This window comes from Prionailurus viverrinus, chromosome C1 (genome assembly GCF_022837055.1).
Source record: "Prionailurus viverrinus isolate Anna chromosome C1, UM_Priviv_1.0, whole genome shotgun sequence".
Lineage (NCBI taxonomy): Eukaryota > Metazoa > Chordata > Mammalia > Carnivora > Felidae > Prionailurus > Prionailurus viverrinus.
This window is the reverse complement of record NC_062568.1, coordinates 131,102,788-131,127,144: the sequence shown is the minus strand read 5'-3', so window position 1 is coordinate 131,127,144 and position 24,357 is coordinate 131,102,788. Positions and strand designations below refer to the sequence as shown.

The 24,357-nt window shown below is 34.4% G+C and overlaps 1 protein-coding gene across 3 annotated transcripts in view; it reads right to left on the bottom strand.

The window, feature by feature from the left end:
* Positions 1 to 24,357, bottom strand: part of DPYD (dihydropyrimidine dehydrogenase) — an 864,530-nt gene that overhangs the window by 569,488 nt on the left and 270,685 nt on the right. For all 3 annotated transcript variants that reach the window (XM_047871842.1, XM_047871843.1, XM_047871841.1), the window contains exons 7-8: positions 16,799 to 16,880; positions 7,605 to 7,692 (exon numbers count right to left, since the gene is read on the bottom strand). In XM_047871842.1, the coding sequence (XP_047727798.1) occupies positions 7,605 to 7,692; positions 16,799 to 16,880 (170 nt within the window). The remainder of the gene's footprint in view (positions 1 to 7,604; positions 7,693 to 16,798; positions 16,881 to 24,357) is intronic.

Below are 24,357 nucleotides of genomic sequence, written 5' to 3'. Positions count from 1 at the left end.
CAGATCTATGAAGTGGTAGCTTTAAGGCTGAAGGGGTAGATTTGGACAGCTGTTGTAGCCTGTTGAAAGTCATACAAAGGAACTTGACTTATTCTGAATGCAGCAACAACAACTAAAAGTAACAGACATTTACACCTTGTTTTTAAGAAGTGTTACCGGAGGTGGAGAGTTCTTCATATTAGAGCACCATATTACTAAGAGAAGCAGAGTGGGGCAACAAGGATAGCCATCATAGGGACCAGGGTTACTCTTACTGACATGATTAGCACTGTCTCCTAATACAATCAAACTATTCAGGAATTAGTGCTAGCTTACTGAACTTGGAATCAGAACAAGGACACTTTAAAGAAAATAAACCTATCTGTATATCTTCATGATAGGGGCTCAAAGAACTCCAGGCCCATTTATTCACGTGTCTTTAAAGAGATACCACCAATATTTTCTCAGGTTATTTTTTTCCTTTCTTTCTATACTTGTAAAATTGACCAGTCCCTATCACCTGCTTCTACAGATTAAGATGCACTTTCTATAGATATGTTAATATGATCAAAGAATAATTGCCCTACATCTATTTTATCTCCTTCTGGGGGCTTTGCTTGAACTCATTAAATGATGATTTAATGAACTCTCAGCTGGAATTGTATCTCTCTCATTTCTGAATTCTGGGGAGCCATCTCACAATTATACCCAAGTACTTACAAGTGACACTAGATTAGACAATATTACAAATTTTTTAAAAAGTGGATTGTCAAAATATTCGTAACTTTTTTTTTTGCTTAAAATTAAGTCAGGTTTATTATTTTAAAGTAATCTACTCATAACTGTGCACAATTCCTAAACAACTTCAGTTTTTATCTGTGGACATAAGAGGGTGGTCTAAAAACCTTATTCCATTTTCTGCTAAATAAATAGAAAGTATACATAATTATGTACAATTTAGAAACTCCTGATTAAGAAGCTAATTAAGAATAGCTTTTACAAAGAAGAACTCTGGCTCTAAGAAGGCACAAGAGATTTAACTAAAGGCCACATTGTATTAAATTTGTTAACAAATTTAATACCACAATTTCTCAATAGACTTTCTTAATTGTAATTATCTTTTCTTCAGCTGTTAAAATATTTGAGAATCATATTTAAAAAAATATTTTCTTATGGTAACTGGGAAAAAAAAGTCAACGGGTGATAATAGTGAGAAAAGTACAGTGAGGCTAAGTGCATGAAATAATTCTTCCAAAGTATAAGGTCACATGTTCAAGATCCTTAAACTGGACAATTCAATGTAGGCAGGTGTCATCAGATAACTTGTTGGCTTTCAGCCACTGTGTCTCTTAACAGTTTTGAAAAATGGATGTTTGCATTTGTTACATTTTTCCTATCTTCTCTATAAAATCCACTTTCCACTGTTCAGTTGTACTTACTAGTTTTCTTTAATCTTTTTTAATCTTTATTTTCTTATCCATAAAATAAAGTTAATAATAACTACCTCAAGGGGCATTTTAAAAGTTATGGTATAGACTCTATTAAAAATTGAAGGGGAAAAAAAAGAATTGAACATGGAATATTTTAGCTATTACTGCTAGTACCAATATCAGTACCATCAATATCACTAGTCCTACTTATTTCATTTATGGTATAATACCAATTTTAATCTAATACCCCCTAGGTTTGGTCAATGCTATAATACCCACTAAATTGCCAACATGTTTCAATATCCTATCAGTTTATTTTGGCAAATAATTAAAACAGTTGCACTAAAAATCCATAGAGTTGTTACAGAGTTCGTACTTTGCACTTTTTCTAGGCACTGCAGCAAGGCAGACAGAATATACAGACTGCAAGAATTTGACTCCCGGTAGCTGAAACAAACATGCACCTAATCAATTATAATACAGGAAGTAAGTGCTAGAGTAAAGTACAAAGTCTAGTCTGTACATCCGGAAAGGGAACAAGAACCCAATGGTGTGGGATTGGGGTAAGGAAGCAGCTTCATTTATCCAGACTAAAGAGTGAAGGTAGGAAGTGGATCATTAGAAAACTACTACATGAAGTGGAAAAAAAGACATGTAGGTTAACAACTTAAACATGAAAATAATGACAGTTGTAGGTCCAGCCAATACCATGTATTCTCCAAATACTGAGGAGAAAAAAAAAAAAAAATTAGATGAGGTAAAACCAAAACAGTTCAAAATGGCCGAAACACACAATTTAAGAAATAAAGTCACTGGAGACGTAAACTGTTGACCAAATCATAAAGAGCCTTGAAAGTCTTATTTTAAGGAGTTTTTCCTCTATCCTGAAGGATATAGGGAGCTATGGCAAAGGAGAGAGTGTTTAATGAGGAAACTGCATCATGAGATCTAATTTTAGAAAGATCACTACTTCTGTTGTAGAGATAATGATGCCCTGGGAAACTGGTTTGAAGGCTACAGCAGTGGTCCAGTATAGTTAATGGCGGGGAATGGTATAGCCAGAAATGAATTCAAGAGAAATCTTTGAGGTAGACACAAATTAAGCATTTGGTGGTGAGACAGTGACTATTTATCTCTATAATATCTTCCTGCAGTTCCTGCTCCCTTTGTGTCTATTATGACTGCAATAATGGATTTTACTGCTATTTCCTCTGCAATCCCTTCTCTCTCCAAAGTATTTAAAACAAAAATTCAGGAAAAAAGAAAACTCTCATCAGAAGAATATACAAAGTTTACCCATTTATTTGAGGGTGCCTTATTGGATGTTCTTTCCCTTACATGTTTGTTTAATCTTTTTTTTACCACTGCTATGTTTTGTGAGACTACCACAGGAAAATTACTGCAAAAGGGAAAGCAAATGGGCCCTTCTGAGGCAAAAGATAAAGGTTCAACTCTTCAGTCTTCTAAAACAGTTGTTTTTAAACCTGACTCTAGAATATAATCAGCCAAAGAACTTAAAAACAACAATAATAAAAAATTATGCTCATGTCCAGCCCACTCTGACCACATCTCACTCCTCAAATTATATGATACTATTGTTTTTTAATCTCATAACTTTCCTGATTGAAATTAAAATCAAGCTAAAAGCAGAATTTGATTTTGTTTTTATTTATGTACTTTTTTCATATTTATTTTTGAGAGAGATAGCAAGAGCACGAGTGGGTAAGGGACAGAGAGACAGAGACGGAGACACAGAATCTGAAGTAGGCTGCAGGCTCTGAGCTGTCAGCACAGAGCCCCACACAGGGCTGGAACTCACGAACTGCCAGATCATGACCTGAGCCGAAGTTGGATACTCAACTGACTAAGCCACCCAGGCACCCCTCTTTGCATTTTTAATTCCTTAGCACAGTGCCTAGAACATTGCAGTCATTAAATATTTATTTAATTCACTCATCAGTTATTTATTGATAGGTGCTGGTCATGCTATAGGTATAGTATTTCAGGGTCTTTACAACATACAACAATGGATTTCAAATAATGACTATTAAGCCACATTTTAAAAATACAGAATCTGAAGCAGGCTCCAGCTCTGAACTGTCAGCACAGAGCCCGACATGCAGGGCTTGAACTCACGAACCATGAGACCATGACCTGAGCTGAAGTTGGACACTTAACCAACTGAGCCACCCAGATGCCCCCAAAATACATTTTTTAAAATAACATGCAGGGTGCATGTGCAAGTATGCAAACCAAAAACAAATACACACAAAACTGAAAATATTTTTCACAAAATAACATTTACCCTAACCATGAGCAACACACTTTGATATTTTCTATTCTTTTGTGTTCAATTTTGTAAAATAAAAAAAAAATGATGGCTGTAATCCATTATATTGATTTTAAATTTTTTTTTTTCCAACGTTTATTTATTTTTGGGACAGAGAGAGACAGAGCATGAACGGGGGAGGGGCAGAGAGAGAGGGAGACACAGAATCGGAAACAGGCTCCAGGCTCTGAGCCATCAGCCCAGAGCCCGACGCGGGGCTCGAACTCCCGGACCGCGAGATCGTGACCTGGCTGAAGTCGGACGCTTAACCGACTGCGCCACCCAGGCGCCCCCATTATATTGATTTTAATACCAACCAAAGAGAATCACCAATACTTTGAAAAACACTTGCATAGTGGATGTTCTAACTCTTTCTGAACATTGATAGTAACACACTCTGCAAGTGCTTTTATTTTAAAAAAAATAGCAAAATTTTAGAGTCTTTTAAAAAAATCCAAATTGTCTCAAAATAATTCAATACAGTTGGATAAAGGCACAGAGCTTTAAATCACTTATCTTTATTTCACTTACAAGAAACTAAATCTGCCATGGGTAAAAAGATATGTGTCACAATAATGTACATTCACTGTGATGTTTTCTTTAATGGACTCTGTTAACATTAGTTAGGGAAAAACCTAAAAGTGAGCAACTTTTCAACAGCAATATCATATGTATTGTTAAAAATCAGGAAACATGAGAATATACTTTTGTTAATGCATTGGATTTACTAAGCTGTCCTGATGAGTCATATTTAATACAAAGTAAGACTTTTTTTTTCTTTTAGACAAACTAATATAGAATGGATAGTATTTATAAATATAGAAGATCTATAAATAGTATTCCCAACTACAGAAAGAGAATATACTCCATTTTCATTAATGACCTATGTAACCAATATGTAAGCAGTAAGTTCAAAGAGTGAATGCTTTGCTATTCACTGCTTTACTAATCTCTCTCAGTAAGGTATCCATGTGTCAAATACCAATGATGATGCACACCTATGGCTGAGAGACCATTATTTCTTTTCCCTCCATATATTTATCACCCCCCTTGTCTGTAGTAATAGAAATTTAATGGGGGCTTATGTTCGCCCAGCTAGAGGCTATATTTCCCAGCATCCTCTGCTGTTGTCTGTTAAAAAAAATTTTCTTAATGTTTTTTTTAATTTTTGAGAGAGACACAGTGCATGAGTGGGGGAGGAGCAGAGAGAGAGAGGGAGACACAGAATCCAAAGCAGGCTCCAGGCTCTGAGCTGTCAGCACAGAGCCCAATGCAGGGCTCGAACCCATGAACTGTGAAATCATGACCTGAGCCAAAGTTGGACGCTTAACTGACTGAGCCACACAGGCGCCCCTGCTGTTAAGTATCTTTATGTGACCAGGTTGTGGACAACGAAGTAAAAACAAAAGTGCTATGTGCAATTGCTGGGTCATAAACTTCAAAGGAAAGGAGTTCCCTTCCTTACTTCCCATTTTTGTTAGCAGGAATGTGGGCAGAATGTATACCAACTGATGAAAGATGGAAGTCAAGTGTTGAGGATGGTTCACACTGTTAGATGAGGGAGGATAAACATGTACCTAGTTTAAGTCTCATTTTCCCTTCTTAAAGTGGCCAAACCTATATTCTAAATAATATAGGAGTCCTATTCCAAAATTGACTTCTCCAAACTGAGTGGGAAAAGGTAAAGTAAGTGAATGAAGTTTAATTACAATATAGAAGCATGGTTAATGAACAAAAGCATGTAAGGATGTGAGGCTGTCCAAGTAACAGGCAGTTATATGGTAATAGAAAGGTCATAAATTCCCAACTTGGCAATCAAAAGTGTCAAATAAACAACTCCTGGAGGTAACGCTACTTGTCTTCTATAGACAGAAGCTTTTTTTTTTTTGACAAGATGAAACTTCCTTGTATATATTTCGTATAAAATACTGAAATAGAACATAACTGCATTCTACACATCACTACACCAAAATGTCAAAAGATTCACTTCCCAGCATGAAAATGCACAGCAACATAAATATGAAAGGACTCCACATTTTAAATGCAGTATTCACACCTCGGTGCGGAGTGAAATGGAGTATTGTGAACGGATGTGGCATTATCAAATAACATATGTAAGGGGATTTAATGGAATGAAATTTTAAAAAAAACTAAAACACATTATTGATTCTAACAGATGGAAGATACTGCTCTGGCTAAACTACTCAGAGTGATAAACCATTTAATTATTCCAAAGTTTTGTTATAATTTGCTTATTATGCAATTAATTTGGAGATATTTCAATGTATTAGTTATTTACTTGGCCCATCTCTCCAATACAGATTCTTTGTAGACAACATTCGTAGAGATACACAAAACTGCAATAGCATATACTACTCCATTAATGGGAAACCCATCTTTTATGCACACCTGCTGTACGAAGCTGCAATGATGAATTTCAAATAACTATTTGAAAACATCACCAATATTTCATACCTTTTGCCTTACTAAATTTTCCATTTATTATTCACCAAGCATTTTTGAACCTGTACTTGTTGAAAGTAACAACTTGCTGATCCAAATTGTTGGTATTAGAGTGTACTTCATAAACGCTTGACTTATTTATTTATGTTATTTCTTGTATGTTAATTTAACATACAAATGTAATGTTGAAAGTAAAACCAAAGTTGGTTTAGTGCCTCTCAAAAGGAAATCTATGAAAATATCACACATCTTCTCCTTCCTGTTCTTGATCCACACAGTGATTATTGTACTTATGAAGATAAAATAGAGAAATAGCGATGACAGTTGAACTCAAGTTTCTGAAAGGAAGGAGGTTCAAGACACTTAGAAGCTAGAAATGATGGCAAAAATTTATTTTACTCTCCATAGGTTTTCATCTAAATAAAGGGAGTGACAGAGATGGTCTTAGACTTGGTGGCAATTACCTAGTAGGAGAATACATGGCATCCTGATAAGAAAAATGTAGTAGGCTAAGAAGCATTCCTGATAATTTCACTCCAGAAACACTATGAATAAGGACAGCTCCAAAACAAAAGTAATCCAATGTGTGATCACTTAAAGAGGAGGAAAAGTTTTCATCTCATACAGATTTATTTCTTAGCTATTCACATTTAAGGACTGGGAACTGCAGGAAAGACAAACTGAAAGACAGGAATATGGAGTTACTCAGTTTGTATGCTGTAACTATCCCCAGTATGATCATATGAGAGAAAGAGACAAAGACTTTATGAGACAAAGACTAAGTTAAATCAACTCTTGGTTCTCTCTGGTCTCTCAGTAAAATAATAAGTGGGTGGAAAAAAATGTTAGAAAACAACCTCCATGGAATATGTAGACAAAATATACAACCATGATACACATGAAATACCTTAGCAGGTATGTGACTTCCAGATGTATCATTAAACATGTTTAAACTTTCAGCTAAATGTGAAAATTCTTTAGGAAATTTTCAAAAAAAAATGAAAAGAACAAACAAAACCTGAGCCAATTCTGTCCTTTATTATCTATTTGGCCAATTTATTTTATCTTAAGAAAGCCACAGCATCTAGACACCTTTTAGCCCAAATTCTGAGCTTCCATGGCATGACTGAAAGATATTTTGTGTCTTAGAGATGTTCACTGATTATGATGACATAGGGAGAGAAACAGGAAATTTAAAAATGGTCTTGCCAAAGTCTATCCATAATAAAGGTGAGACAACACAGTTAGTTATAAATAGAAAACTTTCTTCAGCCACTCATTCCTGTCTGCTCTCTGAACAGATATAACTTCTATCATGGAAATGTCTTCAGGCAGTTATTCTGAACATTGTCAGGATTTTTTTTTAAATTACAAAGGAAAATATTTAAAAGCAAACTACTCACCTATTCCAATGAAAGCAGCTTTGTACCCTTCTTCTTTCAAAGTACTAAGAGTCATGTCATCCACTGACAGGCTTTTGCCACAAATTATCTATAAGAAACAATATTTCAATAATGATGTTTTGGCATTTGATTAATTAAAACCTTAACTTTAACATCAAAATGAACAGAAAATCGATATATAAAATTTCATATACATGTAGACATATTTTTGTCTTTTAGTTTATAGGCTTACAGGTACAAAACAGTATATAAATAGAACACTAACATGTCTTACTTAAAAGGACTAAATGCAAAAGTCTTTCAATGAAGTAGCAGAAGAAACACTAGTGTATTTAAAATCACATCAGTAAATTTTCATAGCTTGATTAATACGTTCAAGGCACTATGTGAGGCACTTTAAAGAATAAAATGATAAATGAACACAGTTCCTGCCTCAATGTATAATCAGGATCTGTGCAGAAGATATACATAAATAAATGTAACATAAAACAGAGTGTGATTAGCACATGTTTACAGGAATTTGGAGGATAGAGAGATTCACTCTGGCTAAGTTAGCAGGATGAGAATACAGGTAACAGAATTTTCATAGAGCTTTTTAAAATAATAGATAGAATTTTGATAGGGGACATGGTCCAGGGAAGGTGAATAAATCTGGGAGGCAGAGGGTAGTCATCCCTATTAAAAGTCACAATAACCTGTTCAGTACCCAGTCATGACCCAATTTTCAGATCCAGAACCTACTGACTGCAGAAGGTGGCCAAGTCCCTAGGAAGAAGGACCTGTAACATCCCGCCAAATTAATACTATAATGATTCCCTTAGTCCTTCTCTAAAGGGAGCTATGGCCATTTACGCAAGTACTGTACACTGGGGAAAGGGGAATAATCACACATTTCAAGGACACTGGACACAGATCCTTCACTGACCTTGATAGCTAGGGATACAAGAGTACGGACTACAGGGACAAGGTAAAAGACGGAGCCTGGTTGAATTCTGGCTCACAGACCACTGAGATCACAGCCCCAGGTAGTGATTATTCCCCTAGTCTTCAGCTGCATAAGCAAAACTGCTACACTTGTTAGTTGAAGTTATCCCCACATTGGGTCACTGGTCTGTGAAGTAAGAGCTACAATAATTGGGAAGGACAGAGAACTTCTGAAACCCCAGTCGAGAGTAAATCAAACACACTACCATATACTGGGGGTGGGTAGGATGGGGAGAGATGGTGGTGATCCATGTTATATTTCTGTGTAATTCACCAGTCTGATCTCAGCAGAAGCCAGATGATTCCTAGAGAATAACTGTAAACTACTGGAGGCTCAACCAAAGAGTACCCCTGAATACAGTTTCTGTGATAGGTGTGGTATTATTGCTAAAGCAGACTAACAAGGCCACAGGTACCCTGCATGTGGTATACTTTTCCATCCTGCTGCTGAGAAAAAGGAATCAGAAACAATTCACATTCACAGAGGAAAGATAAGAATATTCATTTACAGTTTTGCCTCCGGAACATGTCGACTCTCTACTGTAATAATATATGTAATCTGAAACTATCTGGTCACCCCACAGAACATCACAGTGATCCATTACATTAAGAACACCATGCAGATTGGACAGCATGAGTAACAGGTGGCTAGTATGCTGGAGACTTTGTTAAGACACATGCCCTGCAGAGGGCCGACAATGAACCCTAAGAAGATCAAGGACTAGCCACTTGAGTGAAGTTTAGAGGTCTTGTCAGGTATGTGGCAGTATATCCTCCCTAAAATAAAATATTTTGCTGCAATTTTGCTTTAATTTACCACCATAGAGATGGAAGCACCATTCCTGGTAGGCTTCTTTGGGTTCTGAAGATAGCATGTTCCTAAAAACAAAAGCCTCTAAACTGAGTCGTGGAGGGAGAACAAATTTTATGTATGAAACAGTACTTGAAAATAACCTGCACAGAATACCTAACTAAGTGCAAGGCTCTCTTCTAAACACTGCATATATGGGCTCATTTAATCCTCACAAGAACCCCTATGAAGTGGTATCAGTATCCTCATTTTACAGATGATGAAACCAAGGAATAAGAGGGCTTAGACAACCTTCATCAAAGTTACATCTATAGTCCAACTGCAGAGCCAGCAGGTGTAACAGTTATGCCCTGATGATTCTGAAGTAAAAGGAGAATGCAGGGTAGAACTGGCACCATCTTCAAAGGCACAGAACAACACATCACATGTGAAGACCTACTGAAATGTAGTGTTTCTGGAATACAAAGGGTAAAGCATAAAAAAGAAAGAGAAAGTAGGGGGAGAAGATGTCTGAGATTGTATCATAAAGGATCATTTTTGTTTTCCTAAAATACTAATTATATTTTTATATTGGGAGATGGAATAACTGAAAGTTTCTAAGCTGAGGACAGCAAAAGTGAGATTAAAAACGAACAATCAGAACTCTGGAAGATATCAAATACCACAGAAAGAATTAAAACATCAAGTAAATATATAATATTAAAGATGCTTATAGTATCTAATAGTGTTAACTGGCATTAGAATTAGTAGCATTAGATACTACTCAATGTATCCAAAGTGAGATTTCCAAATTTCAATTTATGCTAATTTTTAAAGAATAGATTTTTTTATTTTATTAAACTATTTCTGATCATAAAGAAAGTTCCACTGTTTATTTTATGAAATACATAACCTTAATACCGGTATATAATAAAGGCTAGACATAAAAGAAATCTATAGATCCAAACATTCTAAATTGAGTTTTAGCAAATAGAATGAGAATGCAGTTTCCAAAGTTGAGCAGTGGAATGCCCTGCCAATGGGTTAATTAGTGGAAGTGATCTCAGAATACCTGACTTTAAGTTTAGTTTATCCACTGCCTCAGCAAAAAGATTCAAGAAATACCCCCATCCCTCCTGAGGTGGTGCGTGTATGGGCACAGCAATTTAGTTTAGTAGTGTTACTACATGCTTTATCAAATGATAATGAAGGCATCCCAATCCTTCCACTCTAGTAGAGTGAACATGTCTGAGTTTATAATGTACAGGAAAGATGTAAAGACATTGCATATTTCTACAGTCTGTTTCCAGCTTAGCAGGCAATGTATGCAACTGGGGAAGAAAAAAAAATGAATTATACGTTTGTGTATTGAAAACTGGAAAGACAAGTAGCTTGATTCTTGGTATTAATACACTAGAACTGGGACCAGGAAGACTTTACTATACTGTGGACAGACATTGTGAGAAAGATGGATAATAGCCATCATTACGAAGTAGCTCCATGATGGAAATGAGACAAAGCAATAATGGCAACATTGAGTGGAGTGTCAGGCACCAGGACTCGTCTCTGTCTGTGCTGGGAACTCCAGTCAAATTTCCCTTTTCTAAAAGCCTTAGACTCCCAAACATTTGTTATCCAATCAATAATTAACTCTGTAAGAAAGAACAAGGAGAAGGACTCTGACAAAAAAAGGTTAAAATTTTGTTTATGTTATGCATTGGGAAATTGGGCTCAGAGATATAACACATAACTAAAACTAGTTATTATGAGACAACTACAAACATCAAAAACATTCCTATGGCTGATAAACTATGAAATCCTAACATTATTTGTTAAATAGATATGATGCTATAACAAAAATCACATGGTGAGCATTTTGCTTGTGTTTTTGTTCCTTTAGTCCTCTGTACTTTTGTATATGTAATATTTTTTCATCTTGATTTTCTTAATATGAATTACAACACATATTGTACCTTACTCTAGTGGCTTTAGTAATTTAGGACTAAGTACTCAAACTTCTTAGTTAAAATCACAAGAAAATTTACTCCACTACAAGCTCAGCATAAGAATTATTACTATTCCAATATATGGGCTAAATATAAGCCATGAGCCAAAGTTCCATCTAATATCCCCTTTGGGACTTCATGAAACTTTCTTTACATCTATAATACATCTTCATATATAATAATATTTGTAATGTAAATAGGTTTACAACTTTTTTCTGGAGTGGAACTCTTTCTTCAAATGAAATATATGATATCCATTATTAAAAAATACAGATTACAACAAACACGCTCTTCACATTTCTGATAGAATATTTGGCTAAATAGATAAAATATTTCCAGAATCCCTAAGACAGGAGATCAGATGGAGGAATTTAAAAATAATATTTAGCTTTCTTCAGACACAAAAACTATTTTGTCAGCTATTAATAAATATATTTCTCTCCTCCAGTAGTGTTACGATATGTTTTTATATTAGTTTTCCAATAACATTCTATAATAATGGAAATGCTTCAAATAACTATAATAAAAAAGAAGATGATGTAGAGAGGTTATCAAAAATGAGATCTTAGGTATTTTTACTCAAATTATGAAGCAGAAGACATGCTTAATAATTACAAGTTAAGTTTAATCAATAAAGAATTCTATCAAAATATTTTGAGAAATAGCACATAAAGATATTTAGAAAAATATAAGATTTCATGCAGATTTACATTTTTGCTTTTAAAAATGAAGTCATTAGAAATATTATGAAGACTGAAACAAAAATATTTATATCCACCTAATCTCAATTGCAAAACAAAGAGTATTTAAAAAGTTAGTGACAGGGGCGCCTGGGTGGCGCAGTCGGTTAAGCGTCTGACTTCAGCCAGGTCACGATCTCGCGGTCCGTGAGTTCGAGCCCCGCGTCGGGCTCTGGGCTGATGGCTCAGAGACTGGAGCCTGTTTCCGATTCTGTGTCTCCCTCTCTCTCTGCCCCTCCCCCATTCATGCTCTGTCTCTCTCTGTCCCAAAAATAAATAAACGTTGAAAAAAAAAAAAATTAAATAAAAAAAAAAAATAAATAAAAAGTTAGTGACATTGACACAAATATCATGAGACTTTGTTAAAGTCTCCCAAGGGTTAAAAATAATTTGCTGTGGTCTAAGTAAATTTCTTATTATAAAATAAAGAGATTTTTTTATTAACTTGTTTTATTTTTTTAAATTTACATCCAAATTAGTTAGCATATAGTGCAACAACGATTTCAGGAGTAGATTCCTTAGTGCCCCTTACCCATTTAGCCCATCCCCACCCCCACGACTAAAAACAGACGAACAGGGAAGGGAAATAAAATAAAGAGATTTTATAAAAATATAACAGCTAAAAGGCTACTTCTTTTAAAAAAATTTTTTTAAATGTGTATTTATTTTTGAGACAGGGAGAGAGAGACACAAGCAGGAGCAGCGGAGGGGCAGAGAGAAGGACACACAGAATCCAAAGCAAGCTCCAAGCTCTGAGCTGTTAGCATAAAGCCTGATGCAGGGCTCGAACTCATGAACTGTGAGATCATGACCTGAGCCGAAGTTGGACACTTAACCAACTTACCCACCTGGGCACCCCTAAAAGGCTACTTCTTCTAAGGAATGAATAATTTTATTATAATAGAAGGATCCTTTGATGTGAAATCAACTGAATATATTTAAGAAATTAAAAACTGTATATTCTGCTGATAAGTAAAGTGAAAAACAAAACCTTGAATTCTATCACAAGAATACATGAGCAAATAAAAATATTATCCTAAACAATTCTATGAAAAGGAAAAAACAATCAAAACTATAACTACTGAAGAAAAATAACACTAATAATACTAATGTAAATGTACAGATTCTGACAAGAGTTTATTCAAAGAGAAATTAATAATTTAAAATGGTTTCAGTATTAATCCTAGAAAAAAGAAAACTATACAACTCAAGACATTAAAAAAGAATAATAAGTATAAGAATAGCATGAGGAAAGAATAAAGTCAGCAATTAGATAATAAGAAAATATAAAACTAAGAGCTGGTTCCTGTAAAGAATACATTAACTGGAAAACCACTACCCACTTTTATCAATAAAAAAGTTAAGAAAATACAATGTATAATGCCAGGTACAGATGAGATATTTTTTATTGTATAGGGGATAACATGTTTAAATGTATGGTAATTAATTCAAAAGTCTCAATGAAATAAATTTTTCTAGGAAAATATATATTGGCCAAATTGACAGAGAATGAAATAGGTGAAAAGACTGATAACTATTAAAAAAAAAAAAAAAAAAACCAAAGTTCTATCTCTCATAAAAAGGCTTGAGGTCAGAATGGTAAAATTTTCAAATTCAGTAAAATACTTGTCTCAAGACAATACTCTCAGCAACAAGAAAATAATGAAATGCTAGGAAATTTATTTTTATAAGCCTAACATAACTCTATTACCAAAAACTCACAAAGATAACAAACACAAATAAGTAAAGCAAAACATAAACAGGCTTTCAGTAGATTTGAAACTCTGCAAGGACAGCAACGGTATTTGACTATTCCCTGCTCTATTTCCAGTTTTAGTGTTGATTACATAAATAAATGCAGGAAAAAGGAAAAAGACTAACAGAGCAAATGTAGACGTACACATATAATAAAACAATGCAAAACTGGATATCATCCAGATTTATAAAGGTTTATATAATTCAATATGTTAACTGAGCATAAGTTTTTTAAAGGGGCATTTTGAAAATTTAACACATCCTCCCCATTAAAATAAAAAAATAACATTTTAATATTCTAAATCTAGAAACATGTGCTCAATATGATTAAAAATGTTATATCAAAGATAAAAAACAATGCCATGTATTATCACTCTTTTATAACATACTAGAGATTCCAGCCAATGAAACAGTGGAAGAAAAATATATAATGTATAAATAGAGAGCAGACAAAAAGTCTCTTTATTTTCTTGTGACAATGTCTGGCTGCAAAATTTTTTAAATTGAAATTTTTTCAATTTAAAATTAAGAAGAACCAATCTATCAAGCTATTAGATATAAAATAAATTAAAATTATTCAACAGGAAATCGAACTAAGAATGTAGTTGGGAGTAAAGATGAATTAAACTTAGTTTTGGGTATGATGAGTATGCTATTTGGATGATAGATGTATTCATTAAACTACTAAGAATATAGGTGTGGAGTTTGAAAGGATGGTCTAGACTAGTATTTATCATACTACTTGGCAAAAGTAAATTCTCAATAATTATTTGTTGAATAAATGAAACAAATCTATTAGAAAGAAAAAAAAGAAAAACTGAATAATAACCAAGATAATGCTAGATCATGAAAGCTAAAAATACATACATACATACACATCATACACACAGACACACACACGTACATGAGTGCTGCATAGGAGTTCAAACAGTATGAACTTAGAGCAAAATTCATTTCATTGACAGGAAATTATTGTTGACTTTAAAATATAAAATGTTAGTTGAGAAGTACAAACAGAAGGCAGGTTAATAAGAATCTGGCGAGGAGAAAAAAGAGGTAACAAGTGTAGAGCACTTTTTAAAAAATGTATCCTCTTATGGCTAAAGTTGATAAGCTAGAAAAGTTGCAAGCATCCTATCAGTGGATATAAGTCCTGAAAGCTGAAAAAGAAATCTCATTGCTGTGTCTCCTCAGAATTATACATACAATTTACTGTTTACAAAGAAAGTTTGAATATTTGAAATGTCTCATTTTAAAACAACCTGAGAGGTGGGCAAGACAGTATTAACTTCTTGTTTCATTTAGGCTTTAATTTTTTATTGATAATATAATAAAGTCACAGAGTTTAAAATTCGAACCTACAAAATGGTAAAAAATACTTCCCATACCTTTCCAAAGCAACCTTACGCTATCAGAATCTTCTATTTTTCCAGAGATATCCTCTGTATAGATGGCCTGATAAGTTTGTATCTTACACAAATGGTAGTACACACTTTTACCTTTCAACAGATATTGACCAAATCTAGGGATGTTAATTGACTTTGTCAAAGTTATCTGACTATAAAAGTAGAAAGTTGCAGGACTACTGCTAAAATATATATTTTTCTGGCACTCAGTACATTCACTGCTACTATGTCCTTGATGGGTTTCCTAATGAGAGTAATGGGTATGCTCTAATTTATGCAATATATCTGGTACTGCAAACACTGAATGGAATTTTGCAATTACTTATAAGATAAATTTAGAAGTGCTTTAAATTAATTTCTGATTCATCTTCAATTGCTACTAACACCTAATATATTAGTTTACACCTGATACATTAGTTTGAAGTCCCAATAAATAATATTTTCCTTATTTAATGAGATTTAGCTAAGAGTCTGTATTCAGAATGAAAGACATTTAAAGAACTATTCAGAATACATTTTTTAAAAAAAATAATCATCTTTAAATGATCTATTTTGAACAACACTAATTTTGAACGCTGAGCTTTCATAAAGTTGTGCACATCTGTTATGTGTACTTGCTATAAGATTTCTTGTTCAGTGATTATGTATAAATGCTTTCTGCCAAATAAAGTGTAAAAGCACAAAATATTGTTTTGAGTATTTCCCCTTTTGATTACTTTAATTTTTATTTCTAAATGCAAGAGCTACAAATAGTTTCTTAATCATTTTTCAAAATATCTTTTGCATGCACTTACAGAATGTTTTACGTAAATCTCAATACTTTATTAATATATTGTGTACATCTATTATGTAAAATTAATAGTTTGAAACAAAAAATAGCAATATGTTCCAGTGAAGAGCCAGAGTATAATACTCCTAATTAATAGAAAAGAATAGGAATATCTAAAGCCAAATTCTGAAAGTACAAATATGTTAACTTTTGACCATCTTTAAAAGAACAAGGTTTATCTCACAAAACAATGAAAAATACAAAGCTGTTGCTTTCTACACCACTGATTTGCTGCTTATGATAAGAGAGGATTATCACATTAACACTACTGACACGATGCATATAATAAATAAAATAAACCTCTGTAAGATTATGTTCCAAATTGTGAAATACAAATGTTTCAGAGTGCACACAACTTGCATGAAAAAAATGTGATTAAAGAAACCAAATCCTTCTATTAGCTGCAGTGAACCCCTAAAGCAATTTAGGAATTTGTTTCTTACAGACAATTAATCACATGCAGGCGTGCCAGATGAGAACTATTGATTGCCCTTTTCCAGGCTAGTGGCATTCAGACAGTAGACAGACAAATGCCCTAAGCAAGGAGAAGCATCTTTCTGCTTCTGCCTGGTGTAGCTTTTAATTGTTCTTTCCTAAAATGTGTGACATTTTGCTGTTAATCTTTAGTGTAGAGCTTACTCCTTACTCTTTGAGCAATACACATGTGTTATGTTTTTCATTTACCTTTACACCAAGGTCCTTCATAAGCTCAATCTCAAAATGCACTGCATCATATGGTAGCCGGAACTGAGGGATTTCAGAAGTACTGGAAAAAAAAAAAAGAAGAAGAAGCATTTGTGGAAAAATTATTAATCTTTAAAAAATGCAACATGTCTATATTGATCAGTATTAAAGGAATAAGCACCTTTTCTAAGAGTATTTTCATATATGGGTGTGAGAACATCCAACTTTTACATGTATGATACAATATTAAATGGATAGCAGTAGAAATAGTTGCAAGTGGTGTGAAAATAAATATACACATTGGAAAACAAATAGATAATTGGTTAAAAGCAATTCCAACACTTTTAAGTTTGTTAGAGTACTTAGCTGAATTATCTAACAATCCAATGAATTCCTAAGGAAAAAAAAAATCTTAAGGGGAACCTGGGTGGCTCAGTCAGTTAAGCTACCAACTTCAGCTCAGGTCATGATCTTGCTATTAGTTTGAGCCCTGTGTTGGGCACTGTGCTGAGAGTTCAGAGCCTGGAGCCTGCTTCAGAGTCTGTGTCTCCCTCTCTCTCTCCCCTTCCTGTATTCGTGTTCTGTGTCTCTCTCTCAAAAATAAATAAACATTAAGAGAGTATTTTTTAAAAAAGAAAAAAGTCTTAAAAACACAAAAATTAAAACTATTTTAGTATTTAATATATATATACATATATATTCCACAAATATACCACTAGCTTGTTCAAATTCAAATCTGTAACTTTGAATTACTATGCTGTTTAGAATATTATTGGGTTGGTTCCAGATGATCTATAGAATATTTTTTATAGTAAAACAATCTTCTATGAAAGCAGTAAGTATCCCAAAAGGATAGAGTCATTAAAAAGTAATCCTATTTAATATGAGTGCTCACTATTTGCACTTAAAAAACAAAAATGAGCACTAAAATATAATAATTTAAATAGTATAATAGTTTATGGAGTATCAAAGGTAAGGACAAATAAGTCTTCAATGTTTTATAGCAATAAAAAGGCTATAAACATTCATGAATATATACTAATTCATTTATTCAGTTATCTATTTATTCAATAAGCATTTACAAAGTACCAGACACAGCATTAGCTGCAGTGATTTGATGGTGAATTTTACCAAATTCCCATTTTCAGTATATTCTCATTCTGGTGGGGAAGGTTACATACACAGATAATTACAATAGAATGTAGTACATGCAATGAATGAGGTATATCCAGGCATTATAGCAATATATTTATAAAATAAATAAATAATAGTTGAAGATGAACCTACTGGATCATTCAATACCAAGTCTTTCAAAGTGCACACACAGATTTTTCATTCTTTGGAGACTTAAGAACATAACTATTCAATTAATTTCCATACATAAAACAATTAGCAAGATATGCTCAGTGCTATAGAAAATGCAAAGTATTAAACAGTATAAAATTAATGCCCTATATACAGGGGCTTTCCATCTAGCTAGGACATAAGATTATACGTGAGAGTAAATTTGGGCCTAAGTCAGAGATAAAAATCACTTAAGCTGACTTGTGGACTCTAGCCATACTACCTGGGAAGTCATGATAATATTCTGCACCACGGAGGGCCCTTGGAGGGTATTAGAATATTCCACCCCCCAAAAAAATGTCACTTTGGTATAAGGATTACTTTGAGCAGAAGGCAACTGAGAAGAAGGAGATATGAGAAAAGCTCTCTCCCCCCTAATATCTGCCTAAAAGCAGGACATAAATTTACAAAGGTGTATCTCTATTTCCCTACCAGTAAGGGCAGAACTCCTAATCACCAGGAGATAATTCTAGACCCTTTTTAGCCCCAAAACAGGCTAATAAAACTAAAAAGAATCTACATTACAACCCTTACTAAATAACCCTTATATTCCATGAATTTTCCTCATATATCTACCTTCCCACCCCTAGAAAGTTTGTTGCCTCTAAAAGCCTAAAGCCTTTTCCTTTGTCTTGCCATCTCGCAAATTTATTGTTCTTCATTAAGAAGCTATATAAACCTCAAGTTCTATCTTTTTGATAGAACCTCAAGTTCTATCATCACTATGTTCTTCTATTTGTATGAATGATACATGTATTAGTGAACTGTTTTTCTTATTAATCTGTCTTTTGTCTGCTTATTTCACAGGCCCTGCCAAAGAACCCAAAAGGGTTGGGTATATTTTTTCCTACTCTATGGCCCAAAAGGCTACACAGATTCTTAAATATTAAGAATTGTATGTGGACACAGACACCTAGCCTTGATAGGCATGGGGCTCTGTGTGAGAGAAACTGGAAATGGACTAAAGTTGGGTCTGATGAAGTTTCTCAAAAGGCTGGACAAGAGAACAAAACAATGAGCTGTGAATAACGAACTCCAGCCAAATAAACCAACCATAGCAAGGCAACATCCAGATACATTGTGAGGCATAGTACCTTCCCTTGACTAAGCCCGAACCTAAAATTTTCATGGTATTTCAGTAAGTTTATGGTACAAAAGAAGAAAAACGTATGCTAGTGAAGGCAAATGGTTGTTATTTAAGAAATAGCTCTGAAAGAAAGGCTACAACTTTTCTGTTGATCACAAAGAAAGAAAGGATGACATTACCCAACCCAGCAGGAGGAAACACAAGCAAAAAAGAAATATAACTTTGAAAGCTGAAGTAGGCATTGGAGTAAATGGAATGCCAGGCTGCTGTGGCTTCAGCAACTTTGGTTAGATCCTCATACTGCCCTGAAAGCATTGTAGCCAATATTTACCACAGTGCTTAGCAAAAGCATTAAGCAAATAACTGTGTAGGATATCTCCAAGGATATTCTACAGGAAGTAAGTGGAAGGTGAGATACTCAAAAAAAGTTGGTTAGATTTGGTTATTAACGAGTAGACAGGGGATAGGGAGGTGATTATGGATAGTTATAAATGTGACATATTTATATACACCAATGGATGAGATCAGCAGACAGATGGGAGATATATACACATACACAGTACAATGTGACAAATGTAAAATATCACTGTGAACAAGAGTGTTTCAAAAGAGGGGAGGCTTATTGTGGGATGAGATAATCAGGTAGATGAAATGTGACAAATGATCAGCTTTCAGTTAAGTGAAGAAGAGGGAAGGCATCAGAGGACAAAGAAAATGGCAAGGAGGAGGAACAGAAAGGAGAGGAGGAAAAAAGTACACATGCCGTGATCAGGGAATGACAATGGAGCAGAGGGGTTTCAGGAGGCTTTAGCAGAAACACCACAGCCCTGTAGTCAGGTATTTTGAGTATTAGATGAATTCCTCCTTGTTTCGGAGCTTTAAATGTCATCTACATGTAATGAATCTCATATTCTTATCCTCAGACCATAATTCCAGCCTTTTATGTTCACTTGAATGTCTAACAGGTATCTCAGGTTCATCAGGCCCCAAATTAAACTTTGGGTCTTCCACCCCAACACTGGATCTCAGACAACTCCATTTTATGAGTTGCTCAAGCCCCAAATTCCATCATCTCTATTCCCTAGCCCAGGTGCAGGCCATAAGGGGGTGTAATGATTTAGACTAAACAGTTACAACACTGATTAAAATAAACCTGCTTTGTATTTTTTTTTTAAATTTTTTTTAACGTTTTATTTATTTTTGAGACAGGGAGAGACAGAGCATGAACAGGGGAGGGTCAGAGAGAGGGAGACACAGAATCCGAAGCAGGCTCCAGGCTCTGAGCTGTCAGCACAGAGCCCGACGCGGGGCTCGAACTCACAGAATGTGAGATCATGACCTGAGCCAAAGTCGGACGCTTAACCGACTGAGCCACCCAGGCACCCCAAAATAAACCTGCTTTGTATTTTCACCTTGAGCTGCTTTCAACAGTGTCACTGATATCCTAAACACAGTCTCCCTGTCCCTACCCCCCCAAAATCTCTGGTAGATCTAAATTCTAAATAATTGCTATGGTTGCTGTAGAGTTCTAGTAATACGTGAATAAGCTTTAAATTGCCCCATTTTTATTACCCATTCTTAGTAAACATTGAGTTCTATAAGGAAGTTAATGTGAGAAATGCCAGTTAAACAGTGGCCACTGGCACATACTGATTTAGCTGAAAGCATTCCTTGTTCCAACTACCACAGGCAGCATGTGTCTCCACCCCTTACTAGGACATACGCTAATGTTTAAACAGTCGGTTTGGAACTGATAAAATGATAGCACATGAAGCAATATGATTTACATCAACTCTAATTTTGGGCAACTATGAGGCTTTTATGCTTCAAATTAAAATAGTGAGGGGCGCCTGGGTGGTTCAGTCAGTTAAGTGACCGACTTCAGCTCACGTCATGATCTTGTGGTTTGTGTGTTCCAGCCCTGTGTTGGACTCTGTGCTGACAGCTCAGAGCCTGGAGCCTGCTTCAGATTCTGTGTTCTCCCTCTCTCTCTGCTCCTTCTCCGCTCACGCTCTCTCTCAAAAATAAACAAACATTGGAAATAAAATTTTTTAATTAAAAAAAATAGTGAAACAGTGTGAGCTATATCTTTAATATTGGAATTACTTCAATTGTTAATGTTTTTTATAGGAATGAATCAAAATAGTTTTTATTACTGATTATTATGATTTTTATTGAAAATTACTTTATTGCATAAATTAGAGAATAAGTATATTAAAAAAAATCTACTCCAGGCATTAAATATGCTACCATACCACTAAACTGCCAGTTAAAAAACAAACAAACCTTAATGCATTTATCATCACCTGACATATTCTATATTTGGTTTATTGTTTGTTTATTGTCTGCCTTCCCATTACTAGAGTGTAATAATCCCCATGAGAAGAGGTACTTTGTTCTGTCCACTTCTGAGCTCTTGTGCCTGAGATTATGACCAGCGCATAGGAGATCAATAGATATTGAAGGGAGGAAGGAAGAGAGGAAGGAAAGGCGAGAGGGAGGGAGTGAAAGAGGGAGGAAAGGTAACATCACGTCATGGCTTTCAATACCAAGCCAGAATCATTGTCTCAGATTATGGGGAGCTACTGAGAGATTACAAGTAGAAGGGTGACATAACCAGTTTTGGAAACTGTTAGAAAAATGAATTTGAAAAAGACAAATCAGGAAGCAAAGAGATCCATTTGGAGGCTATACAGGTACAACAAGTGAGATGTTAGGGGCATAGAGGTAGAGAGGTGAGAGGATATTTTAAAAGTACTCACAAAATACAAATTGCCAGGACACTGAAGAGTAGTGCAGATAATTCCCATTTGTTTTGGTGATGCCCTCCACTGAGGGACCAAACTCAGGAAGAGGCGTAATATTGATTGGTCTGGTGAAATTTATAAGAGATGTCCAGGATTTGAATGTATGACCAGGACAGAGAGAGAGGTTAGGACAAGTACAGATTTTAAAATAATTTTCCTGTAAGTGGTAACTGACCATGAAAGTAAATGAGATCACTAGCAAGACCACATGGTAAGACAGGGGATAAAAGAAAGGAAGACAGAATTTGATTGGAAGGATTATTTCCTAAGTTTGTTGTGCTTAAGAAAACAAACTTTTATTCCTCCACTTGTACTCTTTTAACCATCTAAAGTGTTGACAGAAATTTTTCTTATGGGAACCATAAATTCTTGGGGCGCCTGGGTGGCTCAGCCAGTTGAGTGTCCAACTTCGGCTCAGGTCATGATCTTACAGCTCGTGAGTTCAAGCCCCGCATCGGGCTCTGGTGCTGACAGCTCGGAACCTGGAGCCTGCTTCAGATTCTGTGTCTCCTTCTCTCTCTGTCCCTAATCCACTCGCATTCTGTCTCTGTCTCTCTCAAAAATAAATAAACATTAAAAAAATTTTTTTAAATAAATTCTTTAGTACCATCAGTGGAGTATCAGAAACCTAAACAAACAAACAAACAAAATCGTTCTTCTATGTTCATGCTGCTTTCAAGTAAATGGAATTTACCTATAACAACTCCCACTCTTTTCATAATACTATTTATTATGATAAAGGTACCATACTGTAAATTTGTGTTACATCACACATGTACTCAAAATAATTCCTGTTGCTATAACCATTTCACCTAGACCCCATTTTTTCTTTATTGTCAATCAATATGAAATGCAATAAACGTGATGAAAATGTGTGAAATAACTAAAATAAACCATTGCTCTGGCTATACTACACCTACCAAAAATGTTAGAATTCATGTGTACTAATTTTTAAAGGGAAAAGACAAAATCAAAAGGATACACATGCATGCACACTTACAGTCTGTTAATACCATCTTTATTTATCTTTGTTACCATAATATGAAGCCCTTTAACCTTTTTAAACTCAAGTCCTGAAAAAAGAAACCACAAGGAGAGGAAAGCAAAACTACTGATTATTTTAATATTGTTGCCACATCAAAAAAAAAAAAATCAATCAATTGTGTTCAATGGAATAGGGATTAAGTCCTTGCTATCTTTCACCAACTCTAGTGATTTTTTTAAAAGTGGTTGTGATACTAATTCACCAGGGATAAAAGAATCTGTTTGGATGCAAAGGAGAAGGAAAGATAAAACTTGACACCATCTCTTTAAGCAATTGATTTCAAATACAAAGCTAATTTAATCTTTTTAGCCACTTTGAAGGTATAAGAGAATGAGAGGCATCTGTAAGTGAAAAGATAAATTAACAGGAAAGGGTTGTGGTTGTAATGCTGGCTAAATTCCAATGTCAGTTTTTATAATCCTGTAACAGTGGCACATAATGCCTCTTCCATGGGATGGTCCAAATAAGACTGATTAAACATTTTATATTGTCCCTAGATACTGGGAACATTCAAAGGCAAAGGAAAGAAAATAAACCAAAAAAAGAATTAAAAAAAAACAAAGATCATTAATCCAGGAGAATCTGTCCCATTAGAAAATGTTCAGCAAATATGTAAAAGCAGAAGTTTAGTGTTAGTTTATATGATTTAGAAATTCCTACTCTGCATTTGAGTTACAAAGAGATGGAGATGCTAGCTACCATAATAATATACCAAAACTGCCGACACAGAATAATTCACAAACCAGGCCTGTTCCATGTGAAATGCAATTAAGGGGCAAAAAGATTTTTCCTAGCCTATTAGGGTATACAACAATTAAGTTCATATTTTTTAAATTAGCTCACATATTCATTGATGTGTATAATTGAAAAAAATGTACAATGCTTATACATATGTTGCTAATAGATTATGTTTTTCCTAATTAATAAAGCTGTGGTAAAACACCATTAAAAAGATAGTCTAAATCATTCCAGCAAAATAATATATTAGGTATTTTACATTCCAGGAGTAAATAAAAAACTTTACAAACTATGTGTAATCCCTTAAAACTCATAGTGGTGAAACATCAATACAGAAAAAATAATTATTTCTTGACAATCAGGTTATTTTTTTCTTCAGTTTATGCTTCATATCCTCTTTAATAAGTTTTCCTATTATATGATACCTTGGCTTAATGATTCAGTCAAATAGTTTTATATTAGTGCAAGCTTATTTTGGGTTCATATAGTCATTTGACCAATATGAAATTTTACAATTATTGACATATTTATAGGTGTC